This window comes from Geotrypetes seraphini, chromosome 11 (assembly GCF_902459505.1).
Source record: "Geotrypetes seraphini chromosome 11, aGeoSer1.1, whole genome shotgun sequence".
NCBI lineage: Eukaryota > Metazoa > Chordata > Amphibia > Gymnophiona > Dermophiidae > Geotrypetes > Geotrypetes seraphini.
In genome coordinates, this window is record NC_047094.1 from 120,903,681 (window position 1) to 120,920,933 (window position 17,253).

A 17,253-nucleotide genomic window follows, 5' to 3' on the forward strand; every position below is an offset into this window, starting at 1 on the left:
ATTATAGTTTAAGAAAGACAATTCAGCTTGACCCAATTGTTCTGCTTTTTTATATTCATTATAAGAACATACATACAACTACACTGTTACAGAAGACGACAACCAAAAGTTCCACGTAGGTTTAATCTAATCTAGTCTTCTGTTTATATAACGGGTCATCTGTCAAAATTCCTTATATTTTGGAATTACCTTCGAGTCTGTTGTCTGACGTTCTTACCAGGTCCTCGTGCATTCACCGATTACATTTCTTATGAAGTAAAACAAGTTTCCAAGGCTTTATATAGTTTTTATTGTTGAACAAAATAAATTAAGTTTCCTTAGACTGCTAGCTCCACACTAGTCTGAAAACAGAATTTGGTTCAGCTACAGCAAGCTAGATACAAAAAAAATTTTTGCTTTGCTAGTGCATCGAATGCTGCTGCTTTTATTTTTATAATTATATTCCTCCTCTTAAATTTTGAGATGTGCAACCTTTCTGAAGAAAAGGGAAATTTGTAATAGTATACGGCACACCAAAGAAAAGTCCTAGTCATGATGCAGACAGATAAAGATACGCTAATCAGAACAGAAGTCCTTTGAACGTGAACTGGTTACCTCAATCCACCCGTCTGAATTAGGCAAGGGAGGGACCAGTCTTCTGACCTTTGGCCTGATGGGCCTGGAGGACGGCAACAGCTTCTTCTACCTGCCCAGAAGAGATTGGAAACATACGTAAATGGTTGTGAACAAGACAGGAGAGGAGACAGTCGATCTAGTTAAAAGTCCGTGAACATTATCCTCCAGCCTATACGTACAGATATATAATCTGTGCCGAGTATAGCCCACTGTTTTTGGGCAAGAAGGAAAGTGGTGTTTTGGAAGAAAGGAGAATTTTGTAGCCACACAACTATATACCGATTTCTGTTTTACAAAGGGGAAAATATTACATAAATATTTGGCAATATCACATACCCTAACGGACTCTAACAAAGCTGCGCTAACGGCCCCGAAGCCCAGAGATTTAAAGGGCTTCGGGGCTGTTGCCATGTGGCAGCCGCTAGCACGGCTTTGTAAAAGAGGCCGTAAGCCTCACTATTTTGAAGAACTCAAATCCATTTATTCATAAAGAGTGCAACTCAACCTGTAATATTCATACGTGTTTTAAGTGATTCATAAATTTTTAAAATAAATAAAAGGATTTGAGTTCTTCAAACTAGTGAGACTTAGGGTATGTTATATTGTGGAATCATTGAAATTCTAAGTGTATAACATTTATAAAATTGGATCTTTGGGAGAACAAAAATATTTCGGACAGCAGCAGAGGTCAGCTAAGCACACATCCTAAAGGGGGAAATCCTAAGGGACAACATACCTCCAGTAGAGAGTAGAGGTCTGCACGGGAACGGGAATCCCGTGGGGAGACTGCAGGAATCCCCCCTAACCCATGGGACTCCCACGGGGACCCCCCTCTGGCCCACGGGACTCCCACGGGGATCCCCCTCTAGCCAACGGGACTCCCACAGGGATGGAAGGCTTTGGAAGCAGGGTTCGTCCATAGAATATAATGGACACGTCAGCCTTAGTAAAAGATGGGGTTTATAAGTTAATTACCTGAACAGAAAACAAAAAAAGGGTGCCACCAAAGAGATTCCACAAGGAAAACAGCAGCCGCAAACACAAAAGAAACTGTGGAATTGATGATCCTGTCAGAAGTAATTGCTGCTTTTTATGGAGACGGGCGGGGATGGAGGTAATCCTTACGGGGATGGGTGGGATGGAGAGGATCCTGGCGGGGACGGGTGGGGACGGAGAAGATCCTGGCGGGGATGGGTAGGATTTCTGTCCCTGCACAACTCTCTAGTAGAGAGCCCATGGGGGTAACAAGTGAACGCTACTGGCATAGTCTTCAAATGCTCAAAGACATTTACACACTAAAGGGGGGATTCATTTATTAATTAATTTTTAAATTTATATTCCGCATAGCCTAAAATTCTGTGCGGATTACAAATTATTCAGGTCCTCAAGCATTTTTCCCTCTCTGTCCTGGCAGGCTTACCTGAGGCAATGGGGGGATTAAGTGACTTGCCCAGAGTCACAAGGAGCAGTGCGGGATTTGAACCCACAACCTCTGGGTGCCGAGGCTGTAGCTCTAACTGCACCACACACTCCCACAATTTTAGAAGCATTTACACATGGAAATTACACCACTTAGATTTAAAGGGGCAATTTGGGGTAGGCTGAAATGCTAGATGAATATTTTTCCATTTTACAAGGGAAATAACACGTGGAAACATTTCCAAATTAGCTTTTACATAACATAACATCGTGCTTCTTAACCCTTTCAGGACCAAGGGACATATTTGTCCCATAATTTTAAAATCCTATAAATTTTGATTGGGATAGTCTACAGTTCTAAATTTGATATGTACGGATTCCATATGATACTGCCTTTATGTAAACAAACTGGTTCCGACATTCATTCATTAGCGTCGTTGCCAGATTGACGAGAAGATTCACTTGCCACACTGTCCATAAGCCAGAAGTGTGATTTTTTAAATAAAAATAATGATATTTCACAAAAAAATCAATTTTTTGGCATCTGCAAGCCCTTTTTACCATAAAAATGTCGTCAAAACCACAAAAATTGGCCTACGATCCTTATGGTCCTGAAAGGGTTAACTACATAACCATAAGTTCAACGCGGTTTACAAAAGAGTATAAACAAGATCATGAAGAACAAGAAGAGTTATTAGACCAAGTATCTTGAGTTCCAAAATGTTTATAAGAACGAGCTCTAAGCAATAACGATCGAAATTCTTTATCGTGGAAAGCGGCTTGAAATGCTAAAGTATGATCAAGAAATTTCTTGCTTTTACAACCCTCTATGGATGGAAAAGTAAACAGGGTGGGAGATCTTCTATGTTTATGCGATGCTATAGTAAATCTATTGTTCACCCGTGGCAAATCTTTCAAACCTCTAGGAAAGTGCTATATTATTCTAACTAGACTTTTAGAAAAGTGGAAGTAATCACATTCGTATTGAACCTCAGACGTTGACGCTGGAGCTCAGCGGCAGCCAACGGAGACAGGGTGTTTATAAATTCATTAAGACATAGTAATCGCGCCATTCTCTATCAGACACTATGGTTGGGTCGGAGTGGCTAAAGCCAGATAGGTAAGAAAGGGAGGTTTGAGAGGTCTTATTGAAAGGTAGTAAGGATATTATGAAGGGCATAGAGAGAGTAGAGAGGGACAGATTCTTCAAACTTTCGGAAAATAAAAAAACAAGAGGGCATTCGGAAAAGTTGAAAGGGGACAAATTCAAAACAAATGCTAGGAAGTTCTTCTTTACACAGCATGTGGTGGACACCTGGAATGCAATTCCAGAGGACGTTATAGGGCAGAGTACGGTACTGGGGTTTAAGAAAGGATTGGACAAATTCCTGCTGGAAAAGGGGATAGAGGGGTATAGATAGAGGATTACTGCACAGGTCCTGGACCTGTTGGGCCGCCGCGTGAGCGGACTGCTGGGCGCGATGGACCTCAGGTCTGACCCAGCGGAGGCATTGCTTATGTTCTTATGGGAGAGGAGGAGATAGTGGATGCTGCGGATGGACCATTTGGCCTTTATCTGCCATCATGTTTCTAGGTTTCTATGACTATAAAGCTCTATGACATCACAATGCAGGTGCAAAGAGCCTTAGCCTATAGGAAGAGGAGATGCAAATGTTAAGAGCCTTAGCCAATGCGCTTCCAGAGAGCGTAATAGGGCAGAGTACGGTACTGGGGTTCAAGAAAGGATTGGACAAATTCCTGCTGGAAAAGGGGATAGAGGGGTATAGACAGAGGATTACTGCACAGGTCCTGGACCTGTTGGGCCGCCGTGTGAGCGGGCTGCTGGGCGTGATGGACCTCAGGTCTGACCCAGCGGAGGCATTGCTTATGTTCTTATGGGAGAGGAGGAGATAGTGGATGCTGCGGATGGACCATTTGGCCTTTATCTGCCATCATGTTTCTAGGTTTCTATAACCATAAAGCTCTATGACATCACAATGCAGGTGCAAAGAGCCTTAGCCTATAGGAAGAGGAGATGCAAATGTTAAGAGCCTTAGCCAATGCGCTTCCAGAGAGCGTAATAGGGCAGAGTACGGTACTGGGGTTTAAGAAAGGATTGGACAATTTCCTGCTGGAAAAGGGGATAGAGGGGTATAGATAGAGGATTACTGCACAGATCCTGGACCTGTTGGGCCGCCGCATGAGCGGGCTGCTGGGCACGATGGAACTCAGGTCTGACCCAGCGGAGGCATTGCTTATGTTCTTATATTAATGTGTATGTATGACTAGCTGTAAATTGCAGGGACTAAGTGTTTTCTCTGTTTAATTTATAGGGAGTGGTAGCCTTGATAAAACCCTTTAAAGTTTTATGGGTGAAACATGTTGGCGATTCTACCCCCATATGAAGCACCACCACACAGCTAAGTACTTTTAGTACATATTTATTCTAATAAGTTAAAGTAAAAAGAAAAATGCAAATTTACGGGAGACGATCCGATGATGATTTGGAGCATAAGGCCAAGCACTGTGAAAGATATTTGAGTGCCTGGTGGCCCTGCAGAGGATCGTGAAGACAGATCTTAACACATTAAGGTTATGAGGTGCAATACGAATGCGATTCCTTCCACTATTCTAAAAAAGTCTAGATAGAAAATCTATTGACTATATAGAACAGAGCAGTGCCATACATAACTTTATAACAGACACAGACCAACTTTAACAAGACACGAGCCTCCCAATAGATCAATCTGACCGCTGTATTCTGAATCAATACGAGTCTGGCCATTTCTTTCTTAGTACTTGACAGGTAGTCCATGTTGCAAAATCAAGAAGACTCATCCAAGTCACACAGGTGCAGCGCAAAAAGGTGATGGTACCGCCCCCCCCTCCTCTCTTGAACCCACACTTATGGAGTCATAGGTGCCCATTCCTGCTCCCCTTTAGACCATCATGGAGCCCAGTGGGGGGAGGGGGATGAGGTACAACTGCTTTGGGTATAAGTTTAGGATGTGGTCCAGCAGGCGGTCTGGAGCAGTGCAGAAGGAAGTTGGAGGATCCAAGCTGCTGGGTGTACCTTTTTAAACTCCTTGCTCCCATGTACAACTGGAGAAACACAGGACATTCTCTTCCCGCATACAGCTTTAAAAACCACAACTTCCTCTGGATGTACCAGTAAATAAAACATGCGCTCCACGTTTTTGAAGGCAGAGCCTGTATAGAATACAGACAAAATTGTGCCTATCCCTACCTAGATGTATCAATTCCCTTTTCCATATTCTATGTAAAATTGAGTTTCACGCATCTTTACCTATGTCAGAGCTATTTGTTGGTATCATTATCCAAGAATTTCTTACAATTTCTTTGCTATTACATTTTAAAGAAATCTTTCCTGCTGAATGGAATCCTGTTAACACCATGCACCTCTAAACAAATCAGAATGCTGTAGAATTTTCTAGAAGCCCTGTTCTGGAACTGCTGCAGGTCACCAGACCATCGGAATAAAACTTCTTAATGTACATGTCCATTATGTTCCTGCTCATTGGCAAATATGCAAATGCACACAGCATACCTGTCCAATCAAGTTAAATGTCCAGGTTCACCATAATATTCCCATAAAGGAAGTTTGGTCAATCATGCACGACATTTCCAATCCAAAAGCTTATTCTACTTAAATAGGAACTAAAGCACTAAACTCAGGAGTTATTGAGGCTGGTTAATTCTTTATTTGATATAAGCCATCTTAACCAACCACCACAAGATGCTTTACCATCCGACGAACTAGCTCATTATTTCAGAAAAAAAATATGTAAGCCGAGATTATCACGTAGAGGTTCAGAACCCATAGATCCATAAGAACATAAGCAGTGCCTCCGCCGGGTCAGACCGTAGGTCCATCCTGCCCAGCAGTCCGCTCCCGCGGCGGCCCGAACAGGTCACGACCTGTCTGAATCACTAGAAGGGGCCCCCTTGCCACCTTGGTTTCCCATTGAGTCCTATCTTCCCATCGAAGTCCTAACCCTCCGGTCTTGCACATGCACGACCTGTTGGGTTTCTATACTTATTACCTGGTTAGCTTTCTATACTTGTGCTACATCCCAGCTCCTCCCTCAGTATCCCACGATCCCTTTATCCCTCAGGAATCCAGGGATTGGACCCTGTCAAAGAAGCTGATCAGAGTAACAAGAAAGTTGGATATAACCTTGGTGCAGAGCAACCTCCGATCTGATCCGTGCACACAAATGAGGGGGGAACGGCATGCTAATGTAGGCAGGCAGCGATTCACTAAACAAATCTGGAACACCGACTGGGCTGGCTGATCAACAAAAGAAGCGACTGCTAGGGACCAGTCACTCACGTGCTTTCCGACTGCATCTCTGCCTGGATTCTCCTGCTCTCCTGCCCCGACTCTCCTCTCACCGCCCTGCTCTCTGCCCCAAATCTTTTGCCGCCCCGACTCTCCTGCCCTTCCCCGTAGTGCGAGCCCGTGGCTTTAACCCGCGGGTTTAAAGCAGGGTTAAAACCATGGGCTCGCAGAGTTTATTTGATTCCTGTCCTTGCACTGTATACTACTTTTCTGCAGAAACTTGCAATGTTGAAAACACATTCTTAAAACAGAATCGTCACGTGTTAAGTCAAAACTACAAAACGTGACAATTCTGCCTAAGAGAACATACGGCACACTAGTTTAATGCAGAACAAAATGATGAAAATACCTTTGCGTGTAGAGATTCTGGAGACTCGAGCATGTGGAGAAGCTCAGAATTATCTATTTCCAGCAGCATCCCTGTGATTTTGCCAGCCAACGCGGAATGCATGGAATGGATAAGAGGATAGAGTCGTTCACCTAGTCCATTAATCACAGCAAAAACGGAATTAGCACAATATGAGAGCAATCAAGATTCTACTTTGCTTCCCACAGATCATATCTTCCTACTAAGGCAAAGAATTGCTGTTTGGCAGATCTAGGGAAATGACAAAAGCAAAGAGGACCTTTTTACTACATTGCTGTAAGCGCTAGCAGGCGTTTACCACATGATACGTTCTGCTGTCCTGTGGAAATTTCATTATCTGCACATGAAAACCATGTGCTAAAATATATATATATTTTTTAAAATTCTTTATTCGTTTTTGACATCAAATACAAAGTGCATACATATAAACAATCAAGTAATATAATCTGTTGCACTCTTTTCCAACAAATAATCTAAAACTGTTTTAACCCCCCGCCCCGCCCCTCCCTAACCCTCCCCCTTCTGGACATGTATAACAATCTTTAATGACTCAAAGGGAAATAATAATATTAATAATTCATATTTATAACTTACAATATTTTGTTAACGGGCCCCAAATTTCCTTAAATTTGCTATGGTGCCCTAACTGTAAAGAAAACATGTTTTCAAAGTTATAAATCTGGTATAGGGATTCCAACCAGAAACTATAATTTAAGTTATCCCAGCTTTTCCAATTTTTCATTATTAGTTGCATAGCTACTCCAGTCATAAGCTGAAAGGAGTGATAAAAATGGCTACGGACCTTTATGTGAAGAAAATCAATAAAAACAAAAGAAAAAGGAAGCCGATATGGTTCTCCAACCTAGTGGCTGAGAAAATAAAGGCGAAAGAGTTGGCGTTCATGAAATATAAAAAAACCCAAGAAGAGGAGAGCAGAAAAGACTACAGGGTGAAACTGAAAGAAGCCAAGAGAGAGATACGTTTGGCGAAGGCACAGGCGGAAGAACAAATGGCTAAAAATGTAAAAAAGGGAGATAAAAAATTTTTCAGATATATTAGTGAAAGGAGGAAGATAAAAAATGGAATTGCTAGGCTAAAAGATGCTGGGAACAAATATGTGGAGAGTGATGAGGAGAAAGCAAATGTGCTAAACAAATACTTCTGTTCTGTGTTCACAGAAGAAAATCCTGGAGAAGGACCGAGATTGTCCGGCAAAGTTACACGAGAAAATGGAGTAGATTCTGCGCCGTTCACGGAGGAGGGTGTTTATGAGCAACTTGAAAAACTGAAGGTGGACAAAGCGATGGGACCAGACGGGATCCATCCCAGGATACTAAGGGAACTCAGAGAGGTTCTGGCGAGTCCTATTAAAGACTTGTTCAACAAATCTCTGGAGACGGGAGTGATTCCTGGGGATTGGAGGAGAGCGGATGTGGTCCCTATTCATAAAAGTGGTCACAGGGATGAAGCAGGAAACTACAGGCCGGTGAGCCTCACTTCAGTTGTTGGAAAAATAATGGAAGTGTTGCTGAAAGAAAGGATAGTGTATTTCCTTGAATCTAATGGGTTACAGGATCCGAGGCAACATGGCTTTACAAAAGGTAAATCGTGCCAAACGAACCTGATTGAATTTTTTGATTGGGTGACCAGAGAGCTGGATCGAGGACATATGCTAGATGTAATTTATTTGGATTTCAGCAAAGCCTTTGATACAGTTCCTCATAGGAGGCTGTTGAACAAACTTGAAGGGCTGAAGTTAGGACCCAAAGTGGTGAACTGGGTCAGAAACTGGCTGTCGGACAGACGCCAGAGGGTGGTGGTTAATGGAAGTCGCTCGAAGGAAGGAAAGGTGACTAGTGGAGTCCCTCAGGGTTCGGTGCTGGGGCCAATCCTGTTCAATATGTATGTAAGTGACATTGCTGAAGGGTTAGAAGGAAAAGTGTGCCTTTTTGCAGATGATACCAAGATTTGTAACAGAGTAGACACCGAAGAGGGAGTGGAAAATATGAAAAAGGATCTGCAAAAGTTAGAGGAATGGTCTAATGCCTGGCAACTAAAATTCAATGCAAAGAAATGCAGAGTAATGCATTTGGGGATTAATAATAGGAAGGAACCGTATATGCTGGGAGGAGAGAAGCTGATATGCACGGACGGGGAGAGGGACCTTGGGGTGATAGTGTCCGAAGATCAAAAGGCGAAAAAACAGTGTGACAAGGCAGTGGCTGCTGCCAGAAGGATTCTGGGCTGTATAAAGAGAGGCGTAGTCAGTAGAAGAAAGAAGGTGTTGATGCCCCTGTACAGGTCATTGGTGAGGCCCCACTTGGAGTATTGTGTTCAGTTTTGGAGACCGTATCTGGCGAAATACGTAAGAAGACTTGAGGCGGTCCAGAGGAGGGCGACGAAAATGATAGGAGGCTTGCACCAGAAGACATATGAGGAGAGACTGGAAGCCCTGAATATGTATACCCTAGAGGAAAGGAGAGACAGGGGAGATATGATTCAGACGTTCAAATACTTAAAGGGTATTAACGTAGAACAAAATATTTTCCAGAGAAAGGAAAATGGTAAAACCAGAGGACATAATTTGAGGTTGAGGGGTGGTAGATTCAGGGGCAATGTTAGGAAATTCTACTTTACGGAGAGGGTGGTGGATGCCTGGAATGCGCTCCCGAGAGAGGTGGTGGAGAGTAAAACTGTGACTGAGTTCAAAGAAGCGTGGGATGAACACAGAAGATTTAGAATCAGAAAATAATATTAAAGATTGAACTAGGCCAGTTACTGGGCAGACTTGTATGGTCTGTGTCTGTGTATGGCCGTTTGGAGGAGGATGGGCAGGGGAGGGCTTCAATGGCTGGGAGGGTGTAGATGGGCTGGAGTAAGTCTTAACAGAGATTTCGGCAGTTGGAACCCAAGCACAGTACCGGGTAAAGCTTTGGATTCTCGCCCAGAAATAGCTAAGAAGAAAAAAAAAAAAAAAAAAATTTAAATTGAATCAGGTTGGACAGACTGGATGGACCATTCGGGTCTTTATCTGCCGTCATCTACTATGTTACTATGTTATAATGAGGAGTAATTTGTTCTGATTTGCACTAATTGGTTTCTTGGGTAATAAAATTGTTCCAAACAATATTATATCATGTGATAATGCTAATGGAACTTCCAATATCGTGATAATTTGACCCCAAATGGATTTCCAGAATTTAAGTATCAAGAGACAATAATAAAGCTAATGGTCCAACATCCCTACATCAAGATGACAGTGCCAGCATCTATTTATTTAGAACTAGCTAACCTTTGTAACCTAACAGGGGTCCAAAAAAATCTGTGTTACAAGAAAAACTAGGTCTGTCTCTCCTCATTTTTTAAATTTTAATCACAGAATGTGTGTGTGGGGGGGGGGGAGGAGGGTTTGAACGAGTTTCTGCACTAATCAGTGCAGCTATATTAGCATGCTGTGACTAGTGCATAATTATCATATGAGCCCTTACCACCTACAAAATTTTAGCAGTCACACTCTAATAGCAATAGTAATGCATGCCATTAATTAAAAAAAAAAAAAAAATTGGAAAAATGGCCATTTTACAGAAAACCCATGCTAAGGCCACTTTATACCACAGCTTAGCAAAAGGATCCCAAAGTGAAGTTAAATACCTTAAAGGCAGAAACTTTATGGAAAAGAAAAACCTCCTCTGGCCAATCTGTGAGTGGGATAGATCATTCTTCCCATAATCAATAACCTATTCATTTCTCATCTATAAAGCAAGGTAGGTTCTTATAAACAATGAGTGTCCACAGTAAGTGAAGAATCCAAAAACAAAAGAAACTGGAATAGATGTTCCTGATGCAGGCTTTTACTCAGTCCGCCAATAGTTGCAATGACAATCCAGATATGTCTGGAATGAGGGCAAGAGAGCAAATAAAGGCCACCAAGACAGTTCCACAAAGAAAAAATGCAAAGCATAAGGCATACAAAACCGTGGAACCAATGATCTAGAGTTATGTTTTATTCATCAACTAGTGTTTAACGGGTGCTAGAATAGATGTCTGTCTGTCTTTCTCCTGCCCCCGTCTCTTTCTTCCTGTCTCTCTCCCTGCCCTGTCTATCTTTCTTTATTTCTTTCTATCTTTCTTTCTCCCTCCCGCTGTCTATCTTTATTTCTTTCTTTCTATCTTTTTTTCTTTCTGTCGCTCTCCCTGCCCTGTCTATCTTTATTTCTTTCTATCTTTCTTTCTCCCTCCCGCTGTCTATCTTTATTTCTTTCTTTCTATCTTTTTTTCTTTCTGTCGCTCTCCCTGCCCTGTCTATCTTTATTTCTTTCTATCTTTCTTTCTCCCTCCCGCTGTCTATCTTTATTTCTTTCTTTCTATCTTTTTTTTCTTTCTGTCGCTCTCCCTGCCCAGACCCTCACTGATACCGCCTTGCAGCGGTGCCACTTAAGGGATCCCTTGCTCTTTCCTCAATCCAGCTGTGGTCAGTTGCCCGCACACTCCTGGCGGGGGAGGGGAGGGGTTCCTTTAGCTCTCGTTCGCTGAGGTGGCGGTGGACCACCCCATCCATGCACTCTCTCTCCCCTACCTGAACTCCAATGCCTGCTTCTCTCACCAGCCCAAAGCCTCTCTCTCTAGTGGCTATCCCATGTCTCTCTTCTCCTCACCAACTACATGGCAGCGATTGTTGGGGGGGTTTTTTTGTTTTTTTCGGCAGACAGAGAGAGGGCGGGAGGGGGGTGGGGGGGGAGTGGCTGCCATGGTGATCGGTCCGACTCCCTTGCCGGAGTTATTTTTCAGTTTAAAGGTGCCGCGGCGGCTCCTCTAAACGATCCCTGCCTGCATTAGAAGTCTTCTCTGAAGCAGATGCAGCTCGTGACAGGAGCCGCCGCGGCACCTTTAAACTGAAAAATAACTCCAGCAAGGGAGCCGGCCAACTGGCAGTTCAAGTCGGAGCTTCGGTCTGCCCTGCACCCTGCTCGCCTTGCCGTATTGCATTTTTTAGTTGAAAGACGCGGCGGAAGTCCGACGCAGGCGGGGATCGTGAGAGGAGCCACCGCCGCATCTTTCAACTAAAAAATACAACACGGCAAGGCGAGCAGGGAGCAGGCCAGACCGAAAAACAGAACTCTTAGCGCGCATGCGCACTCCTATCTGCGGGTCCCTACAGCTCACAGAAAACCGGCGCACGCAGTGGGAGTGCGCATGCACGGCTTTGGGTTTTATTATATTAGATGGTGCAGATGCATACACAGTAAAATGTCCAATATCACAAAAAAAACAAACCATAAATAATACAACACAAATGTAGCATACACCCGACATGGGTCGTGTTTCGGTCACGACAACGACCTTCTTCCGGGGTCCGGTCTAACAGGGAGCCACAAGTATGAAATGTAAAAAAAAAAAAATACAAGAGCACAATTCCAAATGTGTACACAGCAAGCTTAGGGCTCCTTTTATAAAGCCGCGCTAGGGCCTAGATTTCCAGCTAATCCGGTGCGTGCGATAAAACCGTCAGCGCGGCTTTGTAAAAGGAGCCCTTAGTCTTGATTTAGGCTGGAATGAGAAGAACCCAATACGGTACATGTTTTGGCGAACACGCCTTCTTCAGCTATATGACTGATAAAGAGTGAACGCAAATCGCGGAGGTTCCTGAAACACCTCCTGCAATTGTGCTACATGCCAATGATTCAAGATACATTGCTGAACTTCGCGAATACCAGACGAGTTAAGGTAGAACGCACGGAATGCGACTTGAAGATTCTTTTGGTTGGAGATGTAACAAGTAAGCTCGTTCAGCCCAACTTGCACATTTATATGCATTTTTTTTTTCTCTACAAGAGATGCAGGATAGCTTCTGCCTGGGTCTCAAACGCTTATATTGTTGAACAAATTCCAAGCGACCGCAAAAATTGTCCTACAGGGATATTGTGACATAGATGAGAGGGATGGCAACTGGTATAATGTAGTCGGGTGTTCCTTTTTGTCTGCTTTCGATAAATCATATAGGAAAACCCTTGAGAGGCCACATGTTAGACCCACAGGTTTTAACAGTAGTAAGGTTTTGACACCGATGATGGCTTTATAAAATAGTAATCTGATATGTAATTTATCTAATTTTTAAATGAATTTTTCTATAAATTATGTTTTAAGTTCTGCATCCAATTTGAGAGAATGGGAAGGTGGATAAATGGAAATAATTCATATTAACATGCTATCTCAACAGCAAAATCTTAATATTGGAGCATGCAATCCTTTGTAATGCCATTCTTATGCTCTTGTCAAAATAAAATCTACCTCAATAGTTTGAGAAGCAATATCAATCTTCTCATCTTTGCAAATGGATTAAAAATCAACTAATTTTGCAGATACCTGCTTTGAAATATAGCTCTCAAGCTGTACTCACCTAGTAGCTGCTTCTGCTCCTGGGGGGGAGCTGCAGCAAGCATCGACGAAGTCAGTGGTTCCTGACCTTGTACCAGAACAGCCGGCTCCAAAATCTAGTTCAGCAGAGGAAAAAAATACAAAAACACTCTGCTGTGAGAAGTTCAGCAATTACTTTTCACATTATTTTTGCTACAAAATAAGGTTTATATTTATTAGCTCAGCTTCATTTCATCAGAGTCCTCCAACATTAACTAGCTTCTGTTACTGTTAAATGCTGTAGCGCTTATGTTACTGAAAAACACTTATACAAACAAAAAAAAAAAAAGAACAGTAATTGATCTTTTCAAGGTCAAATGGCGACTTGTGGTGTGAGCTTAAACTTCAGGATCTCTCTTATAAGTGTATTTGCTGTGCAGCTCCTCAGTATCTCTCATCTCACTCAATTTGTAGCATTTTTTAATCATTGTAAACCGCATAGAACACGGTCCTGAGGTATATAAACTGTTATTACTTTTATTATTATTGTAGATCTAAGAACCTAGTATGGTTTGTACCAGGATAAGGTACAATTCGAGGCTGAATTTTATGACCCGTACAACGCGGGTCATGGAAAAGCTCAGCCTTGTGTTCAAAGTTTGAATACCAAGACCACAGACCTTGGCCCCAATGCGATAAAACGCAAAGAATCACCTGCGTTATGTTTAGCATGGTTTTCTGATTCAGTAAGCTAATGATATGCTATAAACAAAGTATTACATGAGTTTCACAGAGAAACCACAATAAATAAGGGTCAAAATCTTGATGCATATTTCATTGTGCGCTCACAGTAATAAAGTCTTTTCATGGGGTTCCCTCCCCCCCCCCTTAAAAAGGTAGGAAAACTATTTAGTGTGAGGTCTTGAATCTATGGTGGCCCAGTAGGCTCCAAAGCCTACCCTCTTAAAAGCCCCAGTGACCACTGGAATCCTGCTCCCCAGGGAAGTAGTAAGGGAGGGGGACGGACTGCCCTGGGTGCTGTCTCCCTGGGGCACCAATTCCTCTCCTCCACCCTCCTGACATCTCTTGAAATGTTCACCGGCATGAGCAGCTCGTGCCAGCCTTGGTTCCCTTCTGACGACACGTCCTGGGCACGAGACCAGCACGTGATGTCGGAAGGGAGCCCAGGCCGGTGTGAGCAGCAGGTGGAAGATGTTGCGCATGCCGACAAACATTTCAAGAGGCACGTGGGAAGTGGGCGCTCAAGCAGCTCTGTCGCTGTCCCTTCGCCAGACCTGTAAGCTCCGTCCTCATCTGCACAAGCCTCAAATGCTTGAAAATCCTAAGTAGCAACATTCTAGAGCTCAGACTGTGATGTCATAATGCCTCATTCCACCAATGCCTAAGCTCTGTCCTCATCTGCACTAGCCTCAAACACTTTATCATAAGTAGCAACATTCTAGAGCTCAGATTGTGATGTCATAGTGCCTCATTCAACCAATGCCTAAGCTCCGTCCTCATCTGCACAAGCCTCAAACACTTGAAAATCCTAAGTAGCAACATTCTAGAGCTCAGATTGTGATGTCATAGTGCCTCATTCAACCAATGCCTAAGCTCCGTCCTCATCTGCACTAGCCTCAAACACTTTAACATCCTAAGTAGCAACATTCTAGAGCTCAGACTGTGATGTCATAATGCCTCATTCCACCAATGCCTAAGCTCCGTCCTCATCTGCACTAGCCTCAAACACTTAAAAATCCTAAGTGTTCGAGTCTTGTGTGGTTAAGACAGAGCTTGCAGGAATGGGGCAGGGACAAAGTTGTCCCGGTGTCATTCTCTACTTCTCTCACCCTTCCCCAGCATGTGGTTAAAGTGGTGCTGCCCTGTTTGGCATCTATACAACGAGAAGCAGCCTGGGACAGGTGTTCCGTAACTCTATCCTAGACGACCCATCTGAGGAGTGCTAAGTGGAATGCATATTCTTTGAATAAACGTATTGTCCAGAAGCGAGGCCGAGTGGAAGTTTTTGACATAGGACTGCGCATTGCACGTGCCTTTGAATGGTGCCTTTTCAATTTATTTTCTCATCTGTTCTTAGTATTCTACTCTTAATTAGGACAATTGTTTGCTGATAAGCTGACGGTGGAGGGGGTTTCAGTTAAATAATACGTAGTTTTTCATCCTGTTCATGCTGTAAATTGTATCCTGTGATTATTGGTACCCTGTTTCCCCGATGGTAAGACACTGTCTTATTTTTTTTGGAAGGCCAAAATATGCTCTAGGGTTTATTTTCGGGGGGATGCCTTATTTACATTTTTTTCTAAAAAGGGGGGGCTGTCTTATTTGACGGCTGAAGAATCGGTCGGCCGAAAAATCATACCATGTATGGCCAGCTTTATCCATCCTACCATATATTGTACCATTTAATGTCCCCGATGTTCTCCATCAGGGAAACACAGTAAAGAGATTATTCTGTAGTGCAGCATCAGAGGGGACTTGACAATGTGAAACCATTGTTTATATACCGTATGCATTTTAAACAGGCTTTATATACAGTAAGTGGTATTGCTCACAGCAAAAGAAACCTGTCTGCGTGTCTCACTTTTGGATGTTCTGGCCGTGAACAAACTCCTGCAGTCTCCGTTAGGGAGGGATGAGGGAAGCTGCCTGTGTTTCCTGGCGCGGAGTCACGTGCGCGCGCTGCAGTCCTGTCACTTCCTCCTCTTCACTTCATGACGAGGCACGGCACGCAGCCATGGAGGCAAATACGGTAGACGGAGGGACCACACAGAGTCACCCACCGTACCACCCGATTCGGGTAAGCGCAGGTATCGGTGGGTGGCTTATTTGCGGGGGGGGGGTGCCTTATTTTACATTTTTTTCTAAAAAGGGGGGGGCTGTCTTATTTGATGGCCCTGCCTTATCATCGGGGAAACAGGGTATTATGTTTTTAGAAGTGTAACAAAGTTAAACTAATAATAAGCAGCAGAGTTTAGCACACTTTCCTGCACTGAAAGAATTACATGTGTAGGTCTTTCCAAGCATTTGTATGAAATGTGCACTATATTGAAAACAGTTTTAGCATGCATTTCTTTCATGCTAAAGCCTGCATTATTGGGGGGGAAGGGGGGGTTGCATTTGATATATTGACTATTTTGTCAAGCAAGTCAAAGTGTTTTACAATATCATTAAATAATAAGAATTAAAAGCAAGATTTAGCCAAGATCACTGTGCTTCATAAATCCAAAACTCTAGCCCAGGGGTGGGGGGGGGGGGGAACCCAAAACGATACTATATGATAAATTCATTAAAAATAGGGGTAAACATTATCATGGGAAAGGCATGCTGTAACCCTGTGGTTCCCAAAAACCTGTCCTTGGGGAACCCCCAGCTAGTCAGATTTTCAGGATATCCGCACTGAATATTCATGAGAGAGATCTGCATGCAGTGGAGAAAGTGAGTGCACATCTCTCATGAATATTCATTGCGGATAGCCTGAAAACCTGACTGGCTGTGGGGTCCCCTAGAACAGTTTAAACAAGTAATCCCAAACACAACCAAAACCCCCCCACAATCCACAAATAAACATATGAAATGCAATTAACATGGAATGATGGACCTTGAATATATATATATATATATTCAAGGTCCATCCAACCCCATTCTTATGCTTGAGACTATTTACCATTGCATTCAGGTCTCTCAGCTGCCCTCTAGGCAAGATGCAACCCAGTCCCATACCTGCTGAACTGGGATCTGCATTCCACTTCCCACCTGCTGCGCGTTCCGCATGGCCGTAGAATACTTATATTGAGGAACAACACGAATTTGGGTGGGGGTCACAGTTGTGCGAGCACCAACCGTCTGCGTGCCTATATTGACTGGCAAACAAAATAAATCCCTGTAATAAGTGGTTTGGTCAATATTTTTAGGAATCAGGAGACAGACATATGGTTTGGTCAAATACTTTAAGGCAGGGGTAGGGAACTCCGGTCCTCGAGAGCCAGTTTGTAAACTGCATAGATTTTAACCCTGGTTTTAAATTTGCGGTATATTAATAAATTGAACTTGAACTCAGGGTATTTATCCATTCTCGAGCCTGTATATTAAAAACCTAACCCTGTACAGCTTCTCC

At 43.2% G+C, this 17,253-nt stretch overlaps 1 protein-coding gene across 3 annotated transcripts in view; it reads right to left on the reverse strand.

The window, feature by feature from the left end:
- Positions 1-270: 270 nt before the first annotated feature.
- PABPC1L (poly(A) binding protein cytoplasmic 1 like) overlaps positions 271-17,253 on the reverse strand; it is a 65,278-nt gene continuing 48,295 nt past the window's right edge. For all 3 annotated transcript variants that reach the window (XM_033964022.1, XM_033964021.1, XM_033964020.1), the window contains 4 exons: positions 16,860-16,999; positions 13,162-13,255; positions 6,747-6,877; positions 271-685 (listed from right to left, as the gene is read on the reverse strand). In XM_033964022.1, coding sequence (XP_033819913.1) covers positions 614-685; positions 6,747-6,877; positions 13,162-13,255; positions 16,860-16,999 — 437 coding nt within the window. In that variant the 3' untranslated portion in view covers positions 271-613. The remainder of the gene's footprint in view (positions 686-6,746; positions 6,878-13,161; positions 13,256-16,859; positions 17,000-17,253) is intronic.